This window comes from Microcaecilia unicolor, chromosome 2 (genome assembly GCF_901765095.1).
Source record: "Microcaecilia unicolor chromosome 2, aMicUni1.1, whole genome shotgun sequence".
NCBI lineage: Eukaryota > Metazoa > Chordata > Amphibia > Gymnophiona > Siphonopidae > Microcaecilia > Microcaecilia unicolor.
The window spans coordinates 612,113,699-612,130,859 of record NC_044032.1 but is presented as its reverse complement, the minus strand read 5'-3'; the positions used below and the strand labels follow the sequence as shown (position 1 = coordinate 612,130,859).

General features: G+C 41.6%; 1 protein-coding gene across 1 annotated transcript in view; it reads left to right on the top strand.

Annotated features, from left to right (window-relative positions):
• Positions 1 to 13,470, top strand: part of MND1 (meiotic nuclear divisions 1) — a 163,665-nt gene extending 150,195 nt beyond the window's left edge. Inside the window, exon 8 of the mRNA XM_030192692.1 lies at positions 13,224 to 13,470. Coding sequence (XP_030048552.1) covers positions 13,224 to 13,330 — 107 coding nt within the window. The 3' untranslated portion in view covers positions 13,331 to 13,470. The remainder of the gene's footprint in view (positions 1 to 13,223) is intronic.
• The last annotated feature ends 3,691 nt before the right edge of the window (positions 13,471 to 17,161 follow it).

Below are 17,161 nucleotides of genomic sequence, written 5' to 3'. Positions count from 1 at the left end.
CTATTCCAGGTAAGTACTTGTGTCTAAGAAAACGGGAGGATTTTGTCCCATTCTAAGTTCAGGATGATTTCCCAGGACACCCTTCTCTCCATGATTCAGGAAAACAATTGACTATGCTCTGTCGACCTAAAAGATGCCCGTACCCACATTTTGATACTTCCCAATTGCAGGAAATATCTCAGATTTTGAATAGGGAAACACCAATGCTAGTATCCACGTTCTGCCACTTTGCCTTGCATCAGCTCCCGTGTCTTCATTAAATGTCTAACAGTAATAGCAGTGTATCTACGGAGGCTAGGAGTGTACGTGTTTCCATGCCTGGATGGTTGACTGGTCAAGAGCACATTACAGGAGGGAGCGTCAGAGTCATTGTACCTAACTATTTGGGGAAGCTACTAGGATTCATCATAAGGTACCCAAAGTCCCACCTTCTCTCAATACAGCGATTAGAATATATAGGAGCCCTGTTAGATAAGTTGCAGGCTTGGGCTTTTCTTCCACAAACGAGAACAGAGGCTTTATCAGTGCTCACCTCACAAGTCCAAAGCAGCAGGCACATAACAGCCCAGGAAACGTTGAGATTGATGGGCCACTTGCATGTTATGCCTATAGCATGTCTCCACTGCAGAGAAGCCCAGTGGACCCTAACTTCCCAGTAGTCTTGAGCAGCTGGGAATCTAGTGGATGTCATCTAGATTCTTCCAGAGTTGACTCCTGCCCTTCTCTGATAGACAAATTGAACAAATTTGATTGTGGAACTACCATTCCAAATTCCACCTCCTCAGAAGGTGATAACAACAGATGCATCCAACCTAAGATGGGGAGTTCATGTAGGTGGGCTTCACACCCAGGGGACTTGGTCTGCTCAGGAAACAAAACTCCACATCAGTCTCCTCAAGCTCAATGCCATTTATAACACTCTAAACACTTTCAGAGATCAGCTGCAAAACCAAATTATTCTTATCCAAATGGACAACCAGGTTCCAATGTTTTATGTAACCAAGCAGGGGAGTGCGAGATCCTACCCCTTGTGTCAGGAAGCAGTAGGGGTATTGCAGTGGGCCCTCCTCCATGGGATGGACCTCCCAGGAAAGGACAACTGCCTGGTAGACAGAATGAGCAGGGTTTTGCAACTGTGTAAGTGGTCTCTCAAAACGCCCGCAAGATCTTCTGAGTGTGGTCCACTCCCTCGGTGGTCCTCTTTGCCACTGATCTTAATACCAAGATTTCCCAGTTCTGCTCCAGGCTCAGATCACACAACAGACTAGTGTCAGATGCCTACATTGGGGAGAGGGACTTCAGTATACATATTGTCCAATACCGCTCATAGAGAAAACTTTACTGAAACTCATGCAAGACCAGGGAACAATGATCCTAATTGTGCCTTACTGGCTGAAGTAGATCTATTTCCCTCTTCTTCTGGAGTTGTCCTCCGAAGATCCATGTCAATTGGACTATTTTCCTACCCTTCTCACACAGAACTAGGAGTCTTTTCTACATCCCAGCCTCCAATCTGTGGCCCTCATGGCATGGATATTGCAGGCATAGAATTTGAAACCTTGGATTTGCTGTGTCTCCCACATTTTGCTGGCTTCCAGAAAAAACTTCACTAAAAGGTGTTACTCATTTAACTGGAAGAGGTTTGTTGTCTGGTGTGAGAGCAAGGCCTTAAATCCCCTCACTTGTCTTACACAAAAACTGTAAGGGTTCATCTAAGTGCAATTAGTGCTTATCACCATGTTAGAGTTAAGCCCATCTCTGTACAGCCTCTAACTGTTCGCTTCTTGTGAGGTTTGTTATTGACAAAACCCCCTATCATGCATCCAGCTGTGTCATGAAATATCAACGTTGTCCTCACCCAGCTGATGAGAGCTCCTTTTGAGCCTCTTGATTCCTGTTATCTGTAGTATTTGACCTTGGTAATTGTGTTTCTGGTGGCAGTCACTTCAGTTTGCAGGGTCAGTGAGCTTTAGGCCCTAGTAGCTGACCCACCTTATACTAAGTTTCACCACAATAGAGTAGTTCTCTGCACACAACCTAAGTTCCTACCTAAGGTAGTGTTGAAGTTCCATCTTAATTAGTCAGTCATACTACCAGCATTGTTCCCAAAACCACATACCCATCCTGTCAAGAGTGTACTGCATACCTTGGATTTCAAGCAAGCTTTAGCCTTCTATCTGGAGCGGGCTAAAGCCCATAGACAGTCCATCCAGCTTTTTATTTCCTTTGACCCAAACAGGATGGGGGGAGCCATCAGCAAATGCACAATTTCCAATTGGGAAGCAGATTGCATCTCCCTTACTTATTTATGCTCAGGCTGGGCTGATCCTGTGGACCTTCACATGTCCCTCTAAGGCCAGAGTCATGGCTGCATCGGTAGCCCACTTGAGGTAGGCCTCCATAGAGGAGATTTTTAAAAACTGCTACGTGCACTAAATGAAAAATTGGATATAATAGGCATTACTGAGACCTGGTGGAAGGAGGATAACCAGTGGGACACTGTCATACCGGGGTACAAAGTATATCGTAGTGATAGGGTGGACCGGACTGGTGGAGGGGTAGCATTGTATATTAATGAGAGCCTTGACTCAGATAGATGACAAATTCAGCAGGACACAAATCACACCTTTGAATCATTGTGGTTTGAAATTCCATGTATAAAAGGGACGGTGATAGGAGTGTACTACCGTCCGCCTCGCCAGGATGAGCAGGTAGACGCAGAAATGATAAAAGAAATCAGAGACGCAAACAAAATGGGCATTGTGATAATAATGGGTGACTTCAATTATCCAAATATAGACTGGGTAAATGTAACATCAGGACACGCTAGAGAGGTACAGTTCCTTGATGAAATCAAGGACAGCTTTATGGAGCAGCTGGTGCAAGAGCCGACGAGAGAAGGAAAAATTCTAGACTTGGTCCTTAGTGGAGCACATGATCTGGTGAAGGACGTTATGGTACTAGGGCCGCTTGATAACAGTGATCATAATATGATCAGTTTTGATATCAACCTTGAAGTAACTATACACAGGAAGTCAAATATGCTAGCGTTTAACTTTAAAAAAAGGAGACTATGATAAAATGAGAAGAACGGTTAAAAAAAACTTAGGGGAGGGCAAGTGAGAGGGTAAAAACTGTACAATAGCATGGACGCTGTTCAAAAATACCATCCTGGAGGCCCAGGCCAAACATATTCCGCGAATTAGAAAAGAAAGACGGAAGTCCAAAAGACAGGAGAAACAGGGGTGATATGATACAGACGTTCAAATATTTGAAAGGTATTAATCCGCAAACGAACCTTTTCCATAGATGGGAAGGCGGTAGAACTAGAGGACATGATATGAGATTGAAGGGGGGCAGACTCAAGAAAAATGTCAGGAAGTATTTTTTCACCGAGAGAGTGGTAGATACTTGGAATGCCCTCCCGCGGGAGGTGGTGGAGATGAAAACGGTAGCGGAATTCAAGCATGTGTGGGATAAACATAAAGGAATCCTGTTCAGAAGGAATGGATCCTCAGAAGCTTAGCCAAGATTGGGAGGCGGGGCTAGTGCTGGGCAAGACTTCTACGGTCTGTGCCCTGAAAATGGCAGCTACAAATCAAGGTAAGGTATACACAAGAAGTAGCACATATGAGTTTATCTTGTTGGGCAGACCAGATGGACCGTGCAGGTCTTTTTCTGCCGTCATCTACTATGTTACTATTAAGCATATTTTCAAAGCACTTAGCCTTTCAAAGTTCCATAGAAACCTATGGAACTTTGGAAGGCTAAGTGCTTTGAAAATATGCCTCTATGTGGTTGAAAAGTGAGGTGAAGGAAGCTATTAGGGCTAAAAGAAACGCCTTCAGAAAATGGAAGAAGGAACCGTCTGAAAATAACAAGAAGCAGCATAAGGAGTGTCAAAGCAAATGCAAGGCGCAGATAAAGAAGGCCAAGAGGGATTACGAAAAAAAGATAGCATTAGAGGCAAAAATACATAGCAAAAAAATTTTCGGTATATTAAAAGCAGGAAGCCGGCAAAAGAATCGGTTTTGCCGCTGGATGACCGAGGGGTAAAAGGGGCGATCAAGGAAGATAAAGACTTATCGGAGAGATTGAATGAATTCTTTGCTTCGGTCTTCACCGAGGAAGATTTGGGTGGGATACCGGTGTCAGAAATGGTATTTCAAGCAGACGAGTCAGAGAAACTTACTGACTTCACGGTAAACCTAGAGGACGTAATGGGGCAGTTCAGCAAACTGAAGAGTAGCAAATCTGGACCGGATAGTATTCATCCTAGAGTACTGATAGAACTGAAAAATGAGCTTGCGGAACTACTGTTAGTGCTATGCAATTTATCCTTAAAATCGAGCGTGGTACTGAAAGATTGGAGGGTGGCCATTGTAACGCCGATTTTTAAAAAAGGTTCCAGGGGAGATCCGAGAAATTATAGACCGGTGAGTCTGATGTCGGTGCCGGGGGAAATGATAGAGGCTATTATCAAAAACAAAATTACAGAGCACATCCAAGGACATGGCTTACTGAGAGCAAGTCAGCACGGCTTTTGTGTGGGGAAATCTTGCCTGACCAATTTACTTCAATTCTTTGAAGGAGTAAACAAACATGTGGACAAAGGGGAGCCAGTTGATATTGTGTATCTGGATTTTCAAAAGGTGTTTGACAAGGTACCTCATGAAAGGCTACAGAGGAAATTGGAGGGTCATGGGATAGGAGGAAATATTCTATTGTGGATTAAAAACTGGTTGAAGAATAGGAAACAGAGAGTGGGGTTAAATGGGCAGTATTCACAATGGAGAAGGGTAGTTAGTGGGGTTCCTCAGGGGTCTGTGCTAGGACCACTGCTTTTTAATATATTTATAAATGATTTAGAGATGGGAGTAACTAGCGAGGTAATTAAATTTGCTGATGACACAAAGTTATTCAAAGTCGTTAACTCGCGACAGGATTGTGAAAAATTACAGAAGGACCTTGGGAGACTGGGCATCTAAATGGCAGATGATGTTTAATGTGAGCAAGTGCAAGGTGATGCATGTGGGGAAAAAAGAACCCGAATTATAGCTACGTCATGCAAGGTTCCATGTTAGGAGTTACGGACCAAGAAAGGGATCTGGGTGTCGTCGTCGATAATGCACTGAAACCTTCTGTGTGCTGCTGCGGCTAGGAAAGCGAATAGAATGTTGGGTATTATTAGGAAAGGTATGGAAAACAGGTGTGAGGATGTTATAATGCCGTTGTATCGCTCCATGGTGCGACCGCACCTTGAGTATTGTGTTCAATTCTGGTCGCCGCATCTCAAGAAAAATATAGTAGAATTGGAAAAGGTGCAGCGACGGGCGACTAAAATGATAGCGGGGATGGGACGACTTCCCTATGAAGAAAGACTAAGGAGGCTAGGGCTTTTCAGCTTGGAGAAGAGATGGCTGAGGGGAGACATGATAGAGGTATATAAAATAATGAGTGGAGTGGAACAGGTGGATGTGAAGCGTCTGTTCACGCTTTCCAAAAATACTAGGACTAGGGGGCATGCGATGAAACTACAGTGTAGTAAATTTAAAACAAATCGAAGAAAATATTTCTTCTCCCAACGCGTAATTAAACTCTGGAATTCGTTGCCGGAGAACTTGGTGAAGGCGTTTAGCTTAGCAGAGTTTAAAAAGGGGTTAGACGGTTTCCTAATTGACAAGTCTATAAACCAGTACTAAATGGACTTGGGAAAAATCCACAATTTCAGGAATAACATGTATAGAATGTTTGTACGTTTGGGAAGCTCGCCAGGTGCGATTGGCCTCTGTCGTGGACAAGATGCTGGGCTCGATGGACCCTTGGTCTTTTCCCAGTGTGGCATTACTTATGTACTTATGTTGTCTGTCCACACATTCACATCCTATTACTGCCTTGAGCAGGATACCCAAGGATTCAGTTGGTTCAGAGAAGCAATCCTGCAGAATTTGTTTAGTGTCTAGAATCTAACTCTACTGCTCTAGGCCCAGTTCCTTATGTTCCTGGCTGCTCCTCCACAACTAATAAATTGTTTTGGGTTGACTATATAGCAGGCCTCGAAGTTTCAAGTCCCTATTCTCCTAGCGTTGTTTTCATGAGCCTGGTAGCTAGGGATTCCCAGCTGTGAAAATATGATGGCCTGCTTGTCCTCTGAGAAAGCAAAGTTACTCACCTGTAGCAAGTGTTCTCCGAGGACTGCAAACCAAATATTGTCACACCCTCCCACCTCCGCTAGGAGTTGAATTCTTTAACTTTTTACAATGACTGAGGGACCCACTCTCAGGCGGGAAGGCACCAGATCATGCGTGGCTAGAAAGTTCTTGATCTCACTAGACATCATCAGCACCAGGCTACATCAGATGACATCACCCAACTGTGAGAATATTTGACCTGCTGTCCTCAGTTCATATCTGCTACAGGTGAGTAACTTTGCTTTATGGATGAAAGTGGTGTTACAGGTAGAAAAGACTATTAAGAGACTGGATTGGAAAGAGAAGGGGATATTCAGGGGAAGAGAATGGAGGATGGGTGATTGATGGGATGATTTGTGAGAGATGTCCAAGTGGATGTTGGGAATAAGGGGAAGGTGAAAATTTAAAATTCTAGGTGGATGGGTTTTTTAAGGGTAATGAGGCAAAGTGTCTAGTAATATAGGGTGAATGTCAGGGAGAGAAGGGTAGAATCATTAAGGGAGGGATTTTTAGTGTGACAGTAGATGCCAACCTAGATCATTGGGGGAAGGGGGCATGAAGTGAGGATCTGTGGTGAGTGCTACATACATCCGAAAGAAATTACTCTTTTTCTCTTATTTATTTTTTTATTTAAAAATATGTATAATATGTTCTGTTCTCTTATTCTAGGCGGAGTACATATGTAATACATACACAGTATCAAAGAAACAAAGCAAAAGATTGACAAAATATATAAAATCATTGACAAGAATAATTAAAATACAAGAACTGTTTCATAACTACAAAATGCATCTAGAAGGCTAAGGAAAATAGATAAGTCTTCAATTTTATTTATCAAACTTATTTCTTTATTTTATTAGGATTTATTTACCTCCTTTTTGAAGGAATTCACTCAAGGCGGTGTACAGTAAGAATAGATCAAGCATGAGCAATGGGCAATTAAATCAGTCAAAATATTCAAATAACAATACAGAAAATGGCATAGTATACTACTTAAAATGTCAACACAATATGTAATAGAACATTATAATTGATAGTGAAGGGTAAAGCAAAGATGGATCATACAGATAGGTAAGAGAGTAAGAAGAGTTAAAAAGTAGGTGACTGATTTAGAGAAAGTTGGCGATGGTTGCATATTATCTCAGCTAGGGTAGGAGTGGATAAACATGTCCTGCTGTAGTATGTGCAGCCCGAGTCACTCCTTGTGTGTGTGAGTGAGACTAACACTTTAGTTACTTCTTCCATTAATGGCCTGGTTGAACTGCCAAGTTTTCACCTGTTTCCTGAAATAGAGATAGTCTTAAGCGGAGCCTTTCAGGCAGCACATTCCAGAGTGTGGGGGCTACTCCAGAGAAGACTCGCTTGCGGGTATCACATCGTGTAATGTCTTGTGGAGAGCGTGTGGTTAGTGATAGTCCTTGAGAGGACCTTAGTGTCCTTGGTGATGTGTGGAGGATCATCCTATTCTTCAGGTACTCAGGGCCATTTCCTTTCAGGGCCTTGAAGATCAGACATAGAGTTTTAAATTTAGCCCTGTATTGTACTGGTAGCCAATGAAGTTTTTGCAAAAATGGTGTGATGTGGTCACGTCGCTTGCAACCTTCTATGAGTCTTGCTGCTGCATTCTGAATCAACTGGAGCTGGTGCAGGCCCTTTGTAGTCAGACCATTGTATAGTGCATTGCAGTAATCCAGTCTTGATGTTATCATGGCATGTACAACTGGGATAAAATTTCCCTTCTCGATGTAAGGAGAGAGGCAGCGTAGCTGTTGCAAATAATACAAGCAGCTCTTGAAGGTTGCTTGGATTTGGGGAGTCAGAGTAAGTGTTGAGTCTAACTGTATTCCAAGGTTCCTGACTTGTGATTTGAGGGGAGTTTGTACTTCCCAAAAGGGATTTTGATGTCAGGTATGTAGCCACTTGTGTTAGGTACCCAGAGAAGCTCAGTTTTACTTGGGTTCAGGCAAAGTTTGTTGTGTTTAGCCCTTTCTTGAATTGATGTTAGACAGTTAATCAGTTTATTCAAGGCTTTGGGTAAGCCAGGTTCAACGGGTATGAGTAGCTGAACATCATCTGCACAGATGTAGAACTGACTGGCCATTGGCCAGATCAGCTCAGCTAGTAGCTTGAGGTAGATATTGAACAGAATAGGTGACCGTGTCGATCCTTGTGGTACCCCACAGGTCATTGTCCATGGTGGTGATGAGTTGTTGCCAAGCATTATGGACTGTTGCCTGTCTGATAGATAGGATCTGAACCAGGCAAGTACTGTTCCATTGATACCTGTTTCTGTCAGTCGTGCTAGCAAGATATGATCTACAGTGTCAAAAGCTGATGAGAAATCTAGCAGTACTAACAGCGAGGCAAATACCTTGTCTTGGTTTCTGTGAAGACCATCTAGTAGGGATACGAGGACCGTTTCTGTTCCATAAGCAGGTCTGATTCGAGATTGACATGGATCTGGCCAGTTTCTCTCTTCTAGCCAATCATTAAGTTTGACACAGACTGTTTGTTCTATGCGTTTCCCTAGAAACAGGATGTTTCTAGCCCACATTGTCCAGAAATCTAAGCAGGTTACAGTAAAATACTGATAATAATAATAATAAAGCATGCATACAAATAAACATTATAAATAAATAACACACAATACAGTCAACTCATCATAAAATAAACAAAAAAAATCAAAATACCAAATAACAAGCAAAGGTTTCTCAACAAAATGCCTTCCAAAAGAGATATGTTTTCAACTGTTTTCTGAATTGAAGTGATGATATTTGTCTAAGGTATAACGGGAGATTGTTCACATAATTAGACCAGCTATAGAAAATAATCTTGGAACAATCTTTCTCTAGAGGAACCTAATGAACTGAGGAAATGTCTAACAAACATTTACCTTGAGACCTCAAATTTTTACCCAGACAGTAAATTTTCAAAGAAATTGCAAAGGGGGCATCATTTTGTACTGCTTTAAACACTAACATTAAGATCTTAAATTTGATCCACCAAATGATAGGAAACCAGTGAAGCTCTATTAGCTACGGCATAATATGTTCCCTTTTTGGTAAATGCCCTATCACTCGAGCTGCAGAACTTTGTGCCTATCTGCAGAACTCTCAAAAAGCTCCAGGTACAAATAGTTTTGATGTATAATTCCATCAACTGGGTTTCTGCCAGGTATTTGTGATCTAAATTGGCCACTGTTGGATGCAGGGTACTGAGCTAAATGGACCATTGGTCTGACCCAGTATGGCTGTTCTTATGTTCTTAACTTACATCCTTCTTCGATTTTTTTCAGGAACGGGGGGGGGGGGTAACCTGTAAAATTGAGGTCACATTGGACTGGATTCTGTAAATAGTGTCCAAATTTGGGTACCAAAAAAAATGAGCACAAAGCGTTATTCTATAAATGGTGCCCTTTTTAGATTTAAAGTTCTGAGGTTTAATTTTTAAGGCATTAAACAATGAAGCGCCACTAGCATTTGCATCTTCATTAAGAATCGAGCTTCCCGTAGTTTACGTCCACAAAGATGCTATTGGATGTACCCGCTTTTAAGCAGGTGAGACTCGGTACGTTTCAGTCAGCCATGAAGTAGATTACTTCAAGATTTATGTAATCCCCTGGATTCTATATATAATGCCCCAAATTGCGTGCCAAAATTTGGTGTGCATCAGGTGTATTCCATAATTGCGCATGCAATTTAATTGACAAATGAGCAGTTAATTGGCAATAAACCTGAAATCTGATATAAATCCTCACACCTAAATTAGGCATGGATCTGCCATATTCTATAATACAGCATGCAATTTCTAGAAATGCCCCTGATCAGCTCATGCCCCTCCCATGGCCACACCCCCTTTTTGGATCCGCACAGAAAATTTATCTACATATCTGTATAGAATCCCGACTAGGAGGATGTGCACATAAAGAGGGGGAGGGCATCTAAGATGACTGATTGGCAGGAGAGATTGGAGAAAATGAGCAAATAGCTCACTGATAAGGAGAATGAAAAATTAAAGCAGGAAAGGAGGAATGGTCAAGATTTCCAGCATTCCTGGAGGTGCAAGACACTCTTTGTGGTAGTCAGGACAGACTATTGATAGATATGACTATGAAGAGGGTGGATCACATATGAAAATGTGGAAGAAGGGTAATGAGGATGGGAGGTGTTAAAGGGGCGATCAAGGAGGACAAAGCCGTAGTGGAGAAATTAAATGAATTCTTTGCTTCGGTCTTCACCGAGGAGGATTTGGGGGGGACACCGGTGCCGGAAAGAATATTTGAAGCGGGGGAGTCGGAGAAACTAAACAAATTCTCTGTAACCTTGGAGGATGTAATGGGTCAGTTCAGCAAGCTGAAGAGTAGTAAATCACCGGGACCTGATGGTATTCATCCCAGAGTATTAATAGAACTAAAAAATGAACTTGCGGAGCTACTGTTAGAAATATGCAATCTGTCCCTAAAATCGAGTGTAGTACCGGAAGACTGGAGGGTAGCCAATGTTACTCCGATTTTTAAGAAGGGTTCCAGAGGAGATCCGGGAAATTATAGACCGGTGAGTCTGACGTCGGTGCCGGGCAAGATGGTGGAGGCTATTATTAAGAATAAAATTGCAGAGCATATACAAAAACATGGACTGATGAGACAAAGTCAGCACGGATTTAGTGAAGGGAAGTCTTGCCTCACCAATCTAATGCATTTTTTTGAGGGGGTAAGCAAACATGTGGACAATGGGGAGCCGGTTGATATTGTATATCTGGATTTTCAGAAGGCGTTTGACAAAGTGCCGCACGAAAGACTCCTGAAGAAATTGCAGAGTCATGGAATCGGAGGTAGGGTATTATTATGGATTAAGAACTGGTTGAAAGATAGGAAACAGAGAGTAGGATTGCGTGGCCAGTATTCTCAGTGGAGGAGGGTAGTTAGTGGGGTCCCGCAGGGGTCTGTGCTGGGTCCGTTGCTTTTTAATGTATTTATAAATGACCTAGAGATGGGAATAACTGGTGAGGTAATTAAATTCGCCGATGACACAAAATTATTCAGGGTCGTCAAGTCGCAGGAGGAATGTGAACGATTACAGGAGGACCTTGCGAGACTGGGAGAATGGGCGTGCAAGTGGCAGATGAAGTTCAATGTTGACAAGTGCAAAGTGATGCATGTGGGTAAGAGGAACCCGAATTATAGCTACGTCTTGCAAGGTTCCGCGTTAGGAGTTACGGATCAAGAAAGGGATCTGGGTGTCGTCGTCGATGATACGCTGAAACCTTCTGCTCAGTGTGCTGCTGCGGCTAGGAAAGCGAATAGAATGTTGGGTGTTATTAGGAAGGGTATGGAGTCCAGGTGTGCGGATGTTATAATGCCGTTGTATCGCTCCATGGTGCGACCGCACCTGGAGTATTGTGTTCAGTACTGGTCTCCGTATCTCAAAAAAGATATAGTAGAATTGGAAAAGGTACAGCGAAGGGCGACGAAAATGATAGTGGGGATGGGACGACTTTCCTATGAAGAGAGGCTGAGAAGGCTAGGGCTTTTCAGCTTGGAGAAGAGACGGCTGAGGGGAGATATGATAGAAGTGTATAAAATAATGAGTGGAATGGATCGGGTGGATGTGAAGCGACTGCTCACGCTATCCAAAAATACTAGGACTAGAGGGCATGAGTTGAAGCTACAGTGTGGTAAATTTAAAATGAATCGGAGAAAATTTTTCTTCACCCAACGTGTAATTAGACTCTGGAATTCGTTGCCGGAGAACGTGGTACGGGCGGTTAGCTTGATGGAGTTTAAAAAGGGGTTAGATAGATTCCTAAAGGACAAGTCCATAGACCGCTATTAAATGGACTTGGAAAAATTCCGCATTTTTAGGTATAACTTGTCTGGAATGTTTTTACGTTTGGGGAGCGTGCCAGGTGCCCTTGACCTGGATTGGCCACTGTCGGTGACAGGATGCTGGGCTAGATGGACCTTTGGTCTTTCCCAGTATGGCACTACTTATGTACTTATGAGGGAAGGTTGGGGTTTATGAAACAAAAAGAGATATGTATTGTGTGTTCTATGTTGGTATTGTGAAAAATATTTGGATCAATAAACAATAAAATGTTAAAAATATAACAACATATTTGCATGCATACTCTTTGTCTCTTCCCCTCTCCCCTCTGCAATCTAGCTATATGTATATAGAGAGAAAGAGAGCAGAGAGAAACTGAGACTGACTGACATACTATTAGGTTGATTACCTCATACTATATATCCCTTCTAAAATTTTATCTCTTCAGAAACCCAACTGCTTGTTATTCCTCCCACTCTCTAGAATGCTATGGGGCTCATTTTCAAAGCACTTAGACTTAAAAAAGTTCCATAGGTTACTATGGGGCTCATTTTCAAAGAATGGAACTTTGTAAGTCTAAGTGCTTTGAAAATATGTCTCCACGTCACTTGAATTACAATAAAAAAAATTCTTGTCCAAATTTAAAGACACATTTAAGGCTGGCTTCTTCCAACAGGCTTTCGATCTGGTTGCATAGAGCTGCTCTCAAACTGGTGACTTTGCTTTATTTCCCTTTTTTCCTTCTCTTTATTCTATTTTAATTTATGTAAATCAGTTTGATGTGTATTGTTTCGCCCAAAATGCATTCTAGCAAGTATACAGAATTGAAGAGACAAACAGAGAACATTAAAAGAAATCCAACAAAAACTAGTTGTGTAGATACACCCATTGTGATATCCAATGTGAAGTTACTGTCAGATGAAGGGACTGTTAGTAGTCCCAAAAACTTGAAGTTTTAAACATGTATTTGTATTGTAGAATTATTAGTTGTACCTACACAATTACTTTGTCCTTTTAGCTAAGCTTGCTTTTGACGAGCTAACATAGTGCCTTCATACATTTTTTCAGTGTATATATCTTTGTCTTTATAAAAATATATCAACTACAGGGTTCTAGAGTTTTTGACACAACTTTCAGTATATTACATTAGTACATGGCAGCACAGCAAACCTTGTAACTAAATTGCAGCATTCCTTCTTTTTCTCCACAGATAATATCTTTGCAGTAAAATCTTGGGCCAAGCGAAAATTTGGATTTGAAGAGAATAAAATTGATAAACACTTTGGGATTCCAGAAACCTTTGATTACATAGACTGACATGTTGTTGGTGGTTACTCTGTTATATTAGAGATTGTATAGAGCTATCACATTGCTCTTCAAGTTGTTTGTTATATTTTCAGTATGTGGTTTTATTTTTCATTCTATGAATTCAGTTGTACTTTTCAGCCAATGAAATTTCAAAATATATTTCTGTGGTGGGTTTTCTTTTACTTGATTAAGAAAACAGGAGCAATCTCACGTTTTCCTTTGACTGCATCACTTCCTCTCTGTAGGAAAGTGTTTATACTTGTGTTTAGAATTGATATTCACTATGGTTTTGTAGCCAATGGAAGCAGTGCACCATTTCAGAACAAAGTTGCAAAAATTAGTTTAGTTCTAAAATTGGGCTTTTGGACCAGTCCCCCCTCTATCAGAACTTCTACTGTGATCTATGTAGTGGCACTTTTCATAAGGCATGTGAGTCAGTACATTTTCACAGGTCTTGGCTCTAGTTCTAAAATTGGGCTTTTGGACCAGTCCCCCTCTATCAGAACTTCTACTGTGATCTATGTAGTGGCACTTTTCATAAGGCATGTGAGTCAGTACATTTTCACAGGTCTTGGCTCCTTGTAGGTAGGTGTCCTGTTAAACTGAAAACTCATGCAGAGTACTGGGGTCTCTAAGTGCACACTGTCTCACAAGCCTTTTGTTGACTTCTGCTGCTGTTGCTGCCTTTTTGCTTTGGATGAGTGGTGGGAGCAGAAAGTGGTTTGGGGAGGGAAGAGGGTGAAGACATGCAATTTTGCTTTTCTCTTTATAATTCTGCTATTGAGCATAGATCACAGTAGAAATTCTGTTAGAGGGAAGAGTGGTCTTGATTCTGTGACCTTGTTTGGGGTCCCAAATGACACTAAACTATTCAAAGTTGTTAAATCACATGCGAACTTTGTGAAATTGTAGGCAGTTGTTGGGAGACTGGGCATCCAAATGGCAGATGAAATTTAATGTGGACAATTGCAAAGTGATGCACATTGGGGTGAATAACTCAGCTCACAGCTGCATGATGCTAGGTTCCACATTAGCAGTCACCACCAAGGAAAAGGATTTAGGTTTCATCGTAGATAATATGTTGAAATCATCTGTTCAGTGTGCTACAGCTGCCAAAAAAACCAAACTAGGTTAAGAATAATTAGGAAAGGAATAGTTTAGTTTATTAAAATTTGCTATACCACCATTAGCAGATCACAGTCACATGGTCAAAATGAAAAGAACTGCAAGTCTTGATAGAAAACAGGACAACACATTCAGAGTCAAACATGAGTCTGAGCAGTAGGAGTAACTGTGGCACAAATGAAGAGTATTCCTAAGCAGAGTCAAAAGCTTGGTGAAACAGCCAGGTCTTTAGGGCATTTTAAGTTTCTTGAAGGAAAGTTCAGCCCGGATAGGAAGAGGCAAAGAATTCCAGATGGAGGGAGCTGCAAAGAAGAAGGCACAGTGCCTAGTAGATTCTAGTTGGGCTAACTTAGGGCTAGGGAGATACAAACGGTGATCATTGGTAGAACAAAGTAGTCTAACCAGGGAGTATGGAATAGTGAAATTAGATAAGTAGAGAGGAAGACCAAATCTGAGGGCCTTAAAAGCAAGTGTGAGAGTTTTAAAGATTATTCGTTTCGACCGAGGGAGGAGGTTTCCAAGATGGCGGCAGCAGTGTAGCTGTGCTCCCTTTCGGTCACGCAATATGGTGAAGAAGAAAGGCAAAGTGAGGGTTTTTCCCCCAGAATCCTCGTTGATGCCTTTCTCTGGTGTATCAGGACCGATGGATGATTTTGTGACCCATGGGAGTGTGACCTCTCCAGAGTTAGGGGTTTGAGGATCACTGGCTGTATGGACGCCACTACCAGGTGGGGCAGCACCTGACCTCAGCTCAGTTATCTCACTCACGCCAGATTTGCACACTTTCCTGCCGCAACCAGGTTTGATGAGTTCTGAAGGCTTTTCAGCAGATCCCCTTTGTAAATCATTGGAAGGGATTCTATTCCTGTTAGAGGGAAGTTTCTAGGCGCAATTGGGGAGGTGTCGAGTACATCTCTGGGTCAGAATTCCCCAGATGGAGCGAAGGGAGATTATGGACCTTCGTTGGAGACTAGCCGGATCTCTGCTGCTATGGTAAGCAGTGATTTTGCAGCGGGATTAATACAGTTTCATAGACCTTCATTCTTCACTATGGAATTGATATGAACGCTGTCTTGGAGTTGAGTAAGGCCCTCTCAGGGCAGTTTGCTACTACGAATGCTAATGTTCAATTGAATTCAGCCAATGTACTACTACTACTACTATTTATCATTTCTGTAGCGCTACTAGACGTATGCAGCGCTGTACATTAGAAATGAAGAGACAGTCCCTGCTCGACAGAGCTTACAATCTAATCAGGAGAGACAAACAGGGCAAATAAGGACAAAAAGTGGCAAGATTCCATGCAGAATCCCAAAGAGTAGCAAGATTAACAACTTTGTAAGGATTTGTCTCAGACAACACAGAAGATGGCAGATAATATTGAACAAACTAAGAATTCTCAAGTTTTGTCTGCAACTTTGATTGTGGACAGCTTAATATTAAAAAGTAGATTGGAGTTTCTGGAGAACTCAGTGAGATTCTCTGAGACTAATTAATTTTCCTAAATTTCCCTTGATGTCTGCTCGAGATATGTTTCAACGATATTTGAAAGAAGGTTTTCTGGTTCTGTAGGAATCGGTGCCTCCATTAATATGTCTCTATTATCTTCCACTACCTAAGAAGGAAGCTGTGCAAAATGCCCAGAATGCGGGTTCTGCCCCTGATACTGAGACTGAGTTATTAAATGTATCTGCATTATTGGAGACTTCGGAATCAGAGGTTGTTTCTTTGGCTACAGTGATTATATCACTGGATTTGCCATCTGATCGTGAATGGTTGTTAAAACTTTTCTTTAAGAAAAGGGATGTTCCCTTCTTAGGTTGTCAAGTCAGGATTTTTCCTGATCTTATCAAAGAGTCTCAAAAGAGAAGGAAATTTTTCCTTCTTCTTAAACTAGCAGTGCTTCAGTTGGGGGCTCTCTTTCTTTTTTTTTAAATATCCTTGTATATGTGTTATCAAATGGAAATCAGTACAATATGTTTTCTTCGAGCCCCTGCAGCTCTCAGCTTTTCTTAGTAATAAGAGACCAGTGTCTAGTTCTCTGATTAAGGCAGTTGTTCATGACCTGCAGTAAATGTCCTTTTTCTGGCTAGGACTGTTCTATTTCCGCATTATTGTATAAAAGATATTTGTCAGTTATGACAGACATCTTGTATTCTTCTTATATTTCAATTGTATTCAATTGGAGTGGAGGAGTAGCCTAGTGGTTAGTGCAGCGGACTTTGATCCTGGGGAACTGGGTTCGATTCCCACTGCAGCTCCTTGTGACTGTGGGCAAGTCACTTAACCCTCCATTTCCCCAGGTACAAAATAAGTACTTGTATATATGTAAACCGCTTTGAATGTAGTTGCAAAATACCACAGAAAGGCAGTATATCAAGTCCCATTTTCCCATTTCCCCTTCCTCCTCATAACTTGTGGACTGTACTTAAGTTAATGTTTGTTCTCATATGTTTGTTTGTGCCTAGTTTTCCTTTTATTAATTGCTGTGTTACCTTCTAAGTGTAAATACCTTGGATTTTGTTTAAATTGCAATAAAAAAAATAAGTAGACCCGATATCTGAATCTTGCTACTGGAGGAAAGACTTCAGATGCTCTGCATTCACTTAGTTATATTTACGTGAATGACAGACTGCCTTGTATCGCATGCGAATACAAAAATAATAAAAGAGATTATTTGTTTCTTAATGGGCAGCCAGTGTATATAAGTACATA